General features: G+C 45.7%; 1 protein-coding gene across 1 annotated transcript in view; it reads right to left on the reverse strand.

The window, feature by feature from the left end:
• The window catches only part of LOC144504252 (protein EFR3 homolog B-like), a 156,408-nt gene that overhangs the window by 24,514 nt on the left and 118,613 nt on the right, over positions 1-13,281 (reverse strand). Inside the window, exons 16-17 of the mRNA XM_078229338.1 lie at positions 11,607-11,734; positions 6,616-6,707 (exon numbers count right to left, since the gene is read on the reverse strand). Of these exons, the coding sequence (XP_078085464.1) occupies positions 6,616-6,707; positions 11,607-11,734 (220 nt within the window). The remainder of the gene's footprint in view (positions 1-6,615; positions 6,708-11,606; positions 11,735-13,281) is intronic.

Consider the following 13,281-nt stretch of genomic DNA (forward strand, 5'->3'; position numbering starts at 1 on the left):
ATCTCTTTGTTCTGTAACTCTCCCCAACGCCCTACCATTAACTGAGTAAGTCCTGCCCTGGTTCAATCTACTAAAATGCATCAGCTCGCATTTGTCTAAATTAAACTCCATCTGCCATTCATCAGCCCACTGGCCCAATTGATCAAGATCCCGCTGCAATTGGAGATAACCTTCCCCACTGTCCACCATGCCACCAATCCTGGTGTCATCTGCAAACTTACTAACCATGCCCCCTATATTATCATCCAAATCATTAATATAAATGACAAATAACAGTGGACCCAGCACTGATCCCTGAAGCACACCGCTGGTCACAGGCCCCAGTTTGAAAAACAACTCTCTACATCTCCTCTCCACTCCCTCTGTCAGCATTCCGCAGAGGCCGTTCCCTCCGGGATAACCTAGTCTCCTCCTCCACTGTACCCAACACCTCTCCCGTCACTCATGGCACCTTCCCATGCAATCGCAGAAGGTGTAACACCTGTCCCTTTACCTCTTCTATGTTCACCATCCAAGGCCCAAAACACTCATTCCAGGTTAAGCAGCGTTTCACTTGCACCTCTTTCAATTTGGTCTATTGCATTCGCTGCTCCCAATGTGGTCTCCTCTATATCAGAGAGACCAAGCGTAGACTGGGTGATCGCTTTGCTGAGCACCTTCAGTCTGTGCGCAATCAGGGCCCTGACCTTCCGGTTATTTGCCATTTTAACACACGATCCTGCCCCCATGCCCACAGGTCTGTCCTTGCTGCAATGTTCCAGTGAAGCTCAACGCAAACTGGAGGAACAACATCTCATCTTCCGGCTGGGCACATTGCAGCCTTCCGGCCTCAACATCGAGTTCAACAACTTCAGATGATTCGCTCGGCCCCGCCTCCACCCCTTTGTTTTCATTTTAGCAAATTTTAACTGTTGTCTTTTATTTTTTTATCTTTCTTTATTTTTCTTTCCCCCCACTCTGTCTCCCTATTTTACCCCCCTTTTTTTACCTTTTCTCCCCTTTGCTTCCCCTTTTTCTCAATTTTACCTCTTTCCCACCCATTCCTCCTCCCCCCACATCTCCATCTGTCACAGTTTACCCTCTGATTTCAGCTTCTCTGCCGTTTGGCCATTTACACCCTTTATTCTCTCTATGGGCTGCCATTAGCAGCCTTTCCCCTGGTTTCCGTGGCTATGACTCATCTTTCATTCCCTCCCCCTGCAGTATAAATATCTCCCACTTTCTATCCCTTTTAGCTTTGACAAAAGGTCACCTGGATTTGAAACGTCAGCTCTTTTCTCTCCTTACAGATGCTGTCAGACCTGCTGAGATTTTCCAGCATTTTCTCCTTTGGTTACAGAAATCCAAAGATTCACCACCCTCTGAGTGAAGACATTGCTCCTCATCCTCGTCTTAAAATGGCCTGTTCCTGATTCTGATACTGTATATCCTGGTTGTAGCTCCCTCCACCCACATTGTCTGTATCTTTAAGACCTGGTTGGCTGTAGAGATTCGCATTCTAATCAGTATTCTGTAACTTGATTTTGTTTCTCTGTTTGAGAGCACATTTCCACTCCATCTGACGAAGGAGCAGCGCTCAGAAAGCTAATGGCATTTGCTACCAAATAAACCTGTTGGACTTTAACCTGGTGCTGTGAGACTTCTTACTGTCCTTACCCCAGTCCAACGCCGGCATCTCCACATCGAGAATACTGATGACAGGGTAAGGGTATTTACACAAAGAACACAATTACCTCTGCAATAATGATGAGGACTCTGGCTATGCAGAGAGGTGAGATTTGTCTGTTATCCACAGTGATGGTGAACATAGAGCACATGCAGCTTAATAGGACGGAGGGTTATAGGTAGGTCTAGAAGGTAGGGATGTGTTCGGCACAACTTGTGGGCCGAAGGGCCTGTTTGTGCTTTAGTTTTTCTATGTTTCTATGGCCTTATTCATAATTGCTGGGAGTGTAGGAGGAGCTTTACTCTGACCCATCCTGTACCTGTCCGTGGGAGTGTTTGATGGAAGCAGTGTAGAGGGAGCTTTACTCTAGGTGAAGAAATTTCTCCTCACCTCAGTTCTAAAAGGTTTACCCCTTATCCTCAAACTATGACCCCTAGTTCTGGACTCCCCCACCATTGGGAACATTCTTTCTAAATCTACCCTGTCTAACCCTGTTAGAATTTTATAACTTTCTATGAGATCCCCCTCACTCTTCTAAACTCCAGTGAATATATTCCTAACCGACTTAGTCTCTCCTCATATGACAGACCTGTCATCCCAAGAATCAGCCTGGTAAACCTTTGCTGCATTCCCTCTACAACAAGGGCATTCTTCCTCAGATAAGGACACCAAAACTGCATACAATACTCCAGGTGTGGCCTCACCAACGCCCTATACAATTGTAGTAAAACATCTCTATTCCTATGCTCAAATTCTCTCACTATAAAGGCCAACATACCATTTGCCTTCTTCACTGCCTGCTGTACCTGCGCGCTTACTTTCAGCGACTGATGCACAAGGATTCCAAGATCTTGTTGAGTATCCATCTCTCTCAATTTACACCCATTCAAATGGGTGGCACAGTGGTATAGTGGTTAGCACTGCTACCTCACAGTGCCAGGAACCTGGGTTCGATTCCCAGCCTGGGTGACTGTGCAGAGGCTGCACATTCTCCCTGTGTCTGTGTGGGCTTCCTCTGGGTGCTCTGGTTTCCTCCCACAATCCAAAGATGTGCGGGTTAGGTGGATTGGCCATGCTAAATTGCCCCTTAGTGTCAGGGGGACAAGCAAGGGTAAATGCATGGGGTAACGGGGATAGGGCCTGGGTGGGATTGTGGTCGATGCAGACTCGATGGGTTGAATGGCCTCCTTCTGCACTGTAGGGGTCAATGATTCTAGTAATAATCTGTCTTCCTATTATTGCTACCAAAGTGAATAACCCCACATTTATCCACATTATACTGCATCTGCCATGCAGATGCCCACACACTCAGCCTGTCCAAATCACGCTGAAGCATCTCTGCATCTTTCTCACAGCTCACCCTCCCACCCAATTTTGTATCATCTGCAAATTTGGAGATAATACATTCAGTTCCCTCTTCCAAACCATTCACATATAATGGGAACAGTTGGGGTCCTAGCACAGATCTCTGCGAAACCCCGCTAGTCACTGACTGCCAATCAGAAAAAGACCCATTTATGCCAACTCTTTGCTTCCTATCTGCTAACCAGCTTTCTATCCATCTCAAGACATTACCTGCAATCCCATGTGCTTTAACTTTACATAGTAGTTGGCACAGTGGCACAGTGGTTCGCACTGCTGCTTCACAGTGCCAGGAACCCGTGTTCGATTCCCGGCTTGGGTCACTGCCTGTGTGGAGTCTGCACCTTCTCCCCGTGTCTGTGTGGGTTTCCTCCGGGTGCTCCAGTTTCCTCCCACATTCTGAAAGACGTGCTGGTTAGGCACATTGACCCAAACAGGCGCCGGAGTGTGGTGACTAGAGTTATTTCACAGTAACTTCATTGCAGTGTCAATGTAAGCCTTACTTGTGACTAATAAATAAGCTTTCAAACTTTCATTTTTAGTCTGTTATATGAGACCATGCTGAAAGCCTTCTGAAAGTCTCAATAAATCACATCCACTGGTTCCCCTCAGTCAACTCTACTAGTTACATCCTCAAAGAATTCCAATAGATTCGTCAAGCATGATTTCCCTCTTGTAAATCCAAGCTGACTTTGTCTGATTATATCACTGCCTTCCAAATACTGAGTTATGAGATCCTTGATAATAGATTCTAATAACTTCCCCAGTACCGACATTCGGCTCACTGGTCTATATTTCTCTGTTTTCTCTCTACCTCACTTTTTGAATAGTGGGCTTACATTAGCTACCCTCCAATCTGTAGGAACTATTCCAGAGTTCAAAGAATTATGGACAATCACCACCAATGGATCTACTATTTCCAGGGCCACTTCCTTAAGTACTCTGGGATGAAGATTACGGTGGCATGGTGGCACAGTGGTTAGCACTGCTGCCTCACAGCGCCAGGGACCTGTGTTCAATTCCTGGCTTAGGTAACTGTCTGTGTGGAGTTTGCACATTCTCCCCCTGTTTGCGTGGGTTTCCTCCAGGTGCTCACAGTTCAAAGATGTGCGGGTTAGATGAATTGGCCATGATAAATTGCCCTTTAGTGTCAGGGGGACAAGTTAGGGTAAAGGCATGGGGTATGGGGATAGGGCCTGGGTGGGATTGTGGTCAGTGCAGACTCAATGGGCCGAATGGCCTCCTACTGCACTGTAGGATTCTATGATCTATGAGCTAAGATTATCAGGACCTGGTGATTTATCCACCTTCAATCCCATGAATTTCCCCAAAACCTTATGTAGGGATGAGGAAACAAGGTTCAGATGGCTCGATTGAGGGTTACAAGTTAGCAAGGAATGAGCTGAAAAAGGGGCTTAGGAGAGCTAGGAGGGGACACGAGAAGTCCTTGGCGGGTCGGGTCAAGGAAAACCCCAAGGCTTTTTACTCTTATGTGAGGAATAAAAGAATGACCAGGGCGAGGTTAGGGCCGGTCAAGGACAGTAGTGGGAACTTGTGCATGGAGTCAGTAGAGATAGGAGAGGCGATGAATGAATACTTTTCTTCAGTGTTCACCAAGGAGAGGGGCCATGTTTTTGAGGATGAGTGTGAGATACAGGCTGATAGGCTGGAGGAGGTAGATGTTCTGAGGGAAGATGTATTAGCAATCTTGAAAAACCTGAGGGTCGATAAGTCCCCTGGGCCAGATGGGATATATCCTAGGATTCTTTGGGAGGCAAGGGATGAGATTACAGAGCCTTTGGCTTTGATCTTTGGGTCCTCACTGTCCACGGGGATGGTGCCAGAGGACTGGAGAGTGGCGAATGTTGTTCCTCTGTTTAAGAAAGGGAAAAGAAATGACCCTGGTAATTATAGACCGGTTAGTCTTACTTCGGTGGTTGGTAAATTGATGGAAAAGGTCCTTAGGGATGGGATTTACGACCATTTAGAAAGATGCGGATTAATCCGGGATAGTCAGCACGGATTCGTGAAGGGCAAGTCGTGCTTCACAAATTTGATTGAATTTTCTGAGGAGGTAACTAAGTGTGTTGATGAAGGTAGGGCAGTAGGTGTCATATACATGGATTTTAGTAAGGCCTTTGATAAGGTCCCCCATGGTCTGCTTATGATGAAAGTAAGGAGGTGTGGGATAGAGGGAAAGTTGGCCGATTGGATAGGTAACTGGCTATCTGATCGAAGACAGAGGGTGGTGGTGGATGGAAAATGTTCGGACTGGAGGCAGGTTGCTAGCGGAGTGCCACAGGGATCAGTGCTTGGTCCTCTGCTCTTAGTGATTTTTTTTAATGACTTAGAGGTGGGGGCTGAAGGGTGGATCAGTAAATTTGCTGATGACACCAAGATTGGTGGAGTAGTGGATGAGGTGGAGGGCTGTTGTAGGCTGCAAAGAGACATAGATAGGATGCAAAGCTGGGCTGAAAAATGGCAAATGGAGTTTAACCCTGATAAATGTGAGGTGATTCATTTTGGTGGGACTAATTTAAATGTGGATGACAGGGTCAAAGGTAGGGTTCTGAAGACTGTGGAGGAACAGAGAGATCTTGGGGTTCATATCCACAGATCTCTAAAGGTTGCCACTCAAGTGGATAGAGCTGTGAAGAAGGCCTATAGTGTGTTAGCTTTTATTAACAGGGGGTTGGAGTTTAAGAGCCGTGGGGTTATGCTGCAACTGTACAGGACCTTGGTGAGACCACATTTGGAATATTGTGTGCAGTTCTGGTCACCTCACTATAAGAAGGATGTGGAAGCGCTGGAAAGAGTGCAGGGGAGATTTACCAGGATGCTGCCTGGTTTGGAGGGTAGGTCTTATGAGGAAAGGTTGAGGGAGCTAGGGCTGTTCTCTCTGGAGCGGAGGAGGCTGAGGGGAGACTTAATAGAGGTTTATAAAATGATGAAGGGGATAGATAGAGTGAACGTTCAAAGACTATTTCCTCGGGTGGATGGAGCTATTACAAGGGGGCATAACTATAGGGTTCATGGTGGGAGATATAGGAAGGATATCAGAGGTAGGTTCTTTACGCAGAGAGTGGTTGGGGTGTGGAATGGACTGCCTGCAGTGATAGTGGAGTCAGACACTTTAGGAACATTTAAGCGGTTATTGGATAGGCACATGGAGCACACCAGGATGATAGGGAGTGGGATAGCTTGATCTTGGTTTCAGATAAAGCTCGGCACAACATCGTGGGCCGAAGGGCCTGTTCTGTGCTGTACTGTTCTATGTTCTTAAAACCATTTCTCTACTAATGCTGATTTCCTTCAGCTCTTCACTAAAACATGTTTCTCTCAACACTTCTGGTACATTATTCATGTCTTCCTTTGTGAAGACTGAAGCAAAGTACAAATTTTATTCCTCAGCCATTTCTTTATTCCTCGTTATGTATTCTCCTGTTTCTGACTGTAAGGGGCCTACATTTGTTTTTGTTAATCTTTTTCTCTTTACATATCTTCTGTTCTAACTGACAGTGCTTCGACCCTGACACCCTCCACTCTATAATTAAAACAAGTAGGCAATGTCAGAATCAGAGACATACCTCCTCTTTTTCGGGACTGTTGCGGGACTCCACTTCCACCTGGAGTGAGATGGTCTCTCCGATACTCTTCCTCTTTGATAAACGATCCTCTTCTGTGACACAGCATTACAAACACAAATTAATCTCAGTCTTTACAAAAGCAATTGTTTTGAGATGTATTGTGGAGAAAGGCCTGTGGTTGAGTGTTTGTTCACTTGAGCCAGCTTTTGCCCTCCATCCTTCCCTCCTATATTCAACTCCAAACTCTGCGCTATGTATTACTCTGACACATTCTCCCAGACCTTCTCCCTTTGGCTTTCCTGGTCTTTTTCATTTACTCTTTCCTTCTTCAGGTGCCACTGAACCACCACTGTCTGATTCGCTACACCTTCTCTTTTCACCCTTCATATTCTAAATAGTCACTAGCCTTGTCTTCTCAAACTAAAATACGCTGATGAAAGAGTCCCAGGCACTGGGGAAGATTGAAATAAAGGGGAAAATCTTACCAAGACATGGCAGAGTGTTGGTTTTGGTGAGAAAATGGGTGTGTTTTCTCCAAAGAAACATACTGGATTTCTCTCCAGATGTTATCACACTCTGTCTCAAAAAACAGGTAGGTGCGTTTCACACCATCATGTCGGGGGGAGAGATGGGGGTGGGGGGTGGGGCGGGGTGCAACACACCAGTAAGGCCCGTGATCAGGAAGCCATGTTCCAAGGGCACCCCGATCAGAGCAGAAAGTAACCCAACACCCCACTGTCACAGTCGGGTAAGAGATAGTAATTGAAGTGTTTCATTGCAGATTAGTTTAGTTATATGCAGGTGGTGGCATTAACTGGGGAATGAACCTTCACAAAGGAACAGAATGAAAGTGTGGTTGTCACATGTAAGTTTGAAGTTTTTATCTCTGTCAAATGAATGCTCATAAATATGTGGAACGATTGGCTGCAGTTCAATCCCTCGCTACATGGTTTTTGGAATATAATAAAGATGAACAGTCGCTGATTACAAAAAATATAAAGTGCTGAACAAGGAAGTAAATGGGAGAGAATCGCACCCATTTTTTGGGTGACTGTCAGACACTAGCTTAGTGAAAAAATAGAGGCAAAGTGTTTCTCGCCAGTAGGGGGAGTGGACAGTCTATTCATGCCAGAAGGCCATCTGGTGACTGCTAGAGGGTGCCATTGTGCATTCACCCGATATCCCAATCGGGCAATGCCCAGTGAGCACAGCCAGGGTGCCAGGCTGGCACTGCCAGATGGATATCTCTTTGGGTAAGATGGGTGCAGAGGGATATGGACCAAATGCGGGCAATTGGGACTAGCTTAGAACATAGAACATAGAACAGTACAGCACAGAACAGGCCCTTCGGCCCACGATGTTGTGCCGAGCTTTATCTGAAACGAAGATCAAGCTATCCCACTCCCTACCATCCTTGTGTGCTCCATGTGCCTATCCAATAACCGCTTAAATGTTCCGAAAGTGTCTGACTCCACTATCACTGCAGGCAGTCCATTCCACACCCCAACCACTCTCTGCGTAAAGAACCTACCTCTGATATCCTTCCTATATCTCTCACCATGAACCCTATAGTTATGCCCCCTTGTAATAGCTCCATCCACCCGAGGAAATAGTCTTTGAACGTTCACTCTATCTATCCCCTTCATCATTTTATAAATCTCTATTAAGTCTCCCCTCAGCCTCCTCCGCTCCAGAGAGAACAGCCCTAGCTCCCTCAACCTTTCCACATAAGACCTACCCTCCAAACCAGGCAGCATCCTGGTAAATCTCCTCTGCACTCTTTCCAGCGCTTCCACATCCTTCTTATAGTGAGGTGACCAGAACTGCACACAATATTCCAAATGTGGTCTCACCAAGGTCTTGTACAGTTGCAGCATAACCCCACGGCTCTTAAACTCCAACCCCCTGTTAATAAAAGCTAACACACTATAGGCCTTCTTCACAGCTCTATCCACTTGAGTGGCAACCTTTAGAGATCTGTGGATATGGACCCCAAGATCTCTCTGTTCCTCCACAGTCTTCAGAACCCTACCTTTGACCCTGTAATCCATATTTAAATTAGTCCTACCAAAATGAATCACCTCACATTTATCAGGGTTAAACTCCATTTGCCATTTTTCAGCCCAGCTTTGCATCCTATCTATGTCTCTTTGCAGCCTACAACAGCCCTCCACCTCATCCACTACTCCACCAATCTTGGTGTCATCAGCAAATTTACTGATCCACCCTTCAGCCCCCTCCTCTAAGTCATTAATAAAAATCACAAAGAGCAGAGGACCAAGCACTGATCCCTGTGGCACTCCGCTAGCAACCTGCCTCCAGTCCGAAAATTTTCCATCCACCACCACCCTCTGTCTTCGATCAGATAGCCAGTTACCTATCCAATCGGCCAACTTTCCCTCTATCCCACACCTCCTTACTTTCATCATAAGCCGACCATGGGGGACCTTATCAAACGCCTTACTAAAATCCATGTATATGACATCAACTGCCCTACCTTCATCAACACACTTAGTTACCTCCTCAAAAAATTCAATCAAATTTGTGAGGCACGACTTGCCCTTCACGAATCCGTGCTGACTATCCCGGATTAATCCGCATCTTTCTAAATGGTTGTAAATCCCATCCCTAAGGACCTTTTCCATCAATTTACCAACCACCGAAGTAAGACTAACTGGTCTATAGTTACCAGGGTAATTTCTATTCCCTTTCTTAAACAGAGGAACAACATTCGCCACTCTCCAGTCCTCTGGCACCATCCCCGTGGACAGTGAGGACCCAAAGGTCAGAGCCAAAGGCTCTGCAATCTCATCCCTTGCCTCCCAAAGAATCCTAGGATATATTTCATCAGGCCCAGGGGACTTATCGACCTTCAGATTATTCAAAACTGCCAGTACATCCTCCCGCCGAACATCTATTTCCTCCAGCCTATTAGCCTGTAACACCTTCTCTTCCTCAAAAACATGGCCCCTCTCCTTGGTGAACACTGACGAAAAGTATTCATTCATCACCTCGCCTATCTCTACTGACTCCATACACAAGTTCCCACTACTGTCCTTGACCGGCCCTGGTCATTCTTTTATTCCTCACATAAGAGTAAAAAGCCTTGGGGTTTTCCTTGATCCGACCCGCCAAGGACTTCTCATGTACCCTCCTAGCTCTCCTAAGCCCCTTTTTCAGCTCATTCCTTGCTAACTTGTAACCCTCAATCGAGCCATCTGAACCTTGTTTCCGCATCCCGACATAAGCTTCCTTCTTCCTTTTCACAAGACATTCCACCTCTTTCGTGAACCATGGTTCCCTCACTTGGCCATTTCCTCCCTGCCTGACAGGGACACACCTATCAAGGACTCCCAGTATTTATTCCTTGAAAAAGTTCCACTTTTCATTAGTGCCTTTCCCTGACAGTTTCTGTGCCCATCTTATGCCCCCTAATTCTTGCCTAATCGCATCATAATTACCTCTCCCCCAATTGTAAACCTTGCCCTGCCGTACGGCCCTATCCCTCTCCATTGCAATAACAAAAGACACCGAATTGTGGTCACTATCTTCAAAGTGCTCTCCCACAACCAAATCTAACACTTGGCCCGGTTCAGTTCCCAGTACCAAATCCAATGTGGCCTCACCTCTTGTCGGCCTATCCACATATTGTGTCAGGAAACCCTCCTGCACACACTGCACAAAAACTGCCCCATCCGAACTATTTGACCTACAAAGGTTCCAATCAATATTTGGAATGTTAAAGTCCCCCATGACAACTACCCTGTGACCCCCACACATATCCATAATCTGCTTAGCAATTTCTTCCTCCACATCTCTATTACTATTTGGGGGCCTATAGTAAACTCCTAACAACGTGACCGCTCCTTTCCTATTTCTAACTTCAGCCCATATTACCTCAGTGTGCAGATCCCCCTCGAAGTGCCTTTCCGCAGCCGTTAAACTATCCTTGATTAACAATGCTACTCCTCCAGTCTTTTACCAGCTTCCCTACACTTACTGAAACATCTATACCCCGGAACGTCTAACAACCATTCCTGTCCTTGTTCTACCCACGTCTCTGTAATGGCCACAACATCGTAGTCCCAAGTACCAATCCACACCCCAAGTTCATCTACCTTGTTCTAGATGCTCCTTGCATTGAAGTAGACACACTTCAACCCACCTTCCTGTCTACCGGTACCCACCCTTGACCCTGATACCTTCCCCAATACCTCACCACCCTCAACACTGACTTCTGGACTACAACTCCTTTCCCCACTCCCCTGACAAATTAGTTTAAACCCCCCTGAAGAGCCGTAGCAAATTTCTCTCCCAGGATATTGGTGCCCCTCTGGTACAGGTCCCACCTTCCCCAGAATGTGTTCCAATTATCCACATATCTGAAACCCTCCCTCCTACACCATCCCTGCAACCACATGTTTAACTGCACTCTCTCCCTGTTCCTCAACTCGCTATCACGTGGCACCGGCAACGTACCAGAGATGACCACATGTTTTGTCTTGGCTCTCAGCTTCCAGCCCAGCTCCCGAAGTTCCTGTTTTAAATCGCCGTCCCTTCTCTTACTTATGTCGTTGGTACCAATGTGTACCACGACTTGTGACTGTTTCCCCTCCCCCTGAAGAATCCGGAAAACACGGTCCGAGACGTCACGGACCCTGGCATCCGGTAGGCAACAAACCATCCTCGAGTCTCTTTTGCTGCCACAGAACCTCCTATCTATCCCTCTAACTAACGAGTCCCCAATAACTATTGCCCTCCTGCTCTCCCCCTTACCCTCCCGAGCCACAGAGACGGACACAGTGCTGGAGATCCTCTCACTGCGGCTCACCACTGGTATGTCGTCCCCCTCAACCGTATCCAAAGCGGAATACTTGTTTTTTTTAGTTTTTTAGTTAGGTCATCGTGATTGACACAGGTTCAGAGGGTTGAAAGGCCTGTCCCTGTGCTGTACTTTTACTTGTTCTTTGTTCTTAGCTGCAGTTTCTTACCTGTGAACTGTGGAATATAGGGGACTCCCAGTCTGTCAGAGCTGTAACCACTCCCTGCTAGCACCTCACTGATCTTACTTTGCAAGAATAGCAACTCCTTCTCCAACTTGTTCATAGACTTGGGTATGCTGTGGAAAAGAAAGAGGCAACATTGTCATCAAAGCAAATATTCAAGGACCTGGTAGGAGATGGAAGGATATTTGCATTGTTACTGGAGTGGCGTTCCAGAGGAGTGGACTAATGATCTGGAGATATGATTTCCAATCCCATTACAGTCGCTGTGAAATTTAAATTCAGTGCATATGTAAACCTGATAGAAAATTTTCGTTGCAATAATAACTGGATGTTAAAAAATAAATCTGGTTGATTAATGTCCCCAAGGAAAATAAATCTGCCATCCTTACCCTCTTTGTGACTCCAGATCACAGCAGTGTGGTTGACTCTGAACATGTTCTCTGAAATGGCCTAGCAAGCCACTTAAGTGGAACTATGGAATGGCAATAAATATTGGCATTACCAGCAATGCTGACATACATGAATAGATGAAGTACTCAGTGGGATTATGTTATATATTTAAGTAGTTGCATGATTGCTTTAAGAGCTGATCACATGATTTGATGGTGATGTCACTGAGGTGTTTCACAGGTTCCTGATTAGTTTCATTTTCTACTCGACAGGGAACGGCTCCTGCAATAAACCATGTTGTTATTTTGAATCTAAATGCACAAACCACATCTTATTCTTTACTTCTAAAACCCACAAACCCCTAAATTAGCGAGGACATTACAAAAAGAAAATTGACGATGAGTCGGGATTTCTTATCGTCAAGACCATCGAGAAAAGATTCAATGTAGAAAAAAAAACATTGTGGGTCCTCACACATCGAAGATTCAAACACTGGGGAAGGTCAACGACAGGATTAAAGAGTGAAGAACAAGTGTAGGAAGACCAAGAGAAAAAAGGAAAATAAAAATTGTATTTCTTACCAGAAACAAAATCAGGTAGAATCCCCTGAGCTGCAGGGACGCGCATATGTTACAGTGTGTAGCAGCAGAGTGGCAGACTCACTACATAGTTGAAAAAGAGTGGAAGCACGCTGCCTGGTTTTCAAAGAGGCAATGTTTCCGATGAGAGAAGGGTGAGATTCCAGACAGTAAGTGGCATATTAAAAAGAAGGAATACCCAACTGGCTGGAGAAGTTTGAAAAAAATATTCAAGTCAACATTCTCCAGGGTAAAAAGGGAGCAAGAAGAGTACTGAGTAAAAAAATATACTGAACAGTCTCAAGTCGCGAGAGCCTGCAAGAGTAATGATGGTCAATTAGGAGCCATGGGTCCTTTCAATGACGAAAATTAATCATGGAGTTCCTACGCCAAGTGTTTTCAGTACTTTGTACAAGCCAATAAAATTGAAAATGAGCTGCTTGTACTAGCTTTTCTCAACACAATAGGAAGTAAAACCTACAATTGGCTACAGAGCTTGGTTCACCCAAAAAGCTAGGAACCAAAATTTATGATGACTTGGCAAAGATCCTTGAAGAGCATACCTCTCCATCGCGGGATGGTTCAGGTTCTACTGAAAGAATCAAGTGGAAGGCGAAAGCATTACTCATGATTAGAGACAGTCAGCATGGCTTTGTGAATGGAAAATCATGCCTCACAAATTTGATTGAGTT

Source organism: Mustelus asterias, chromosome 15 (genome assembly GCF_964213995.1).
Source record: "Mustelus asterias chromosome 15, sMusAst1.hap1.1, whole genome shotgun sequence".
Classification (NCBI taxonomy): domain Eukaryota; kingdom Metazoa; phylum Chordata; class Chondrichthyes; order Carcharhiniformes; family Triakidae; genus Mustelus; species Mustelus asterias.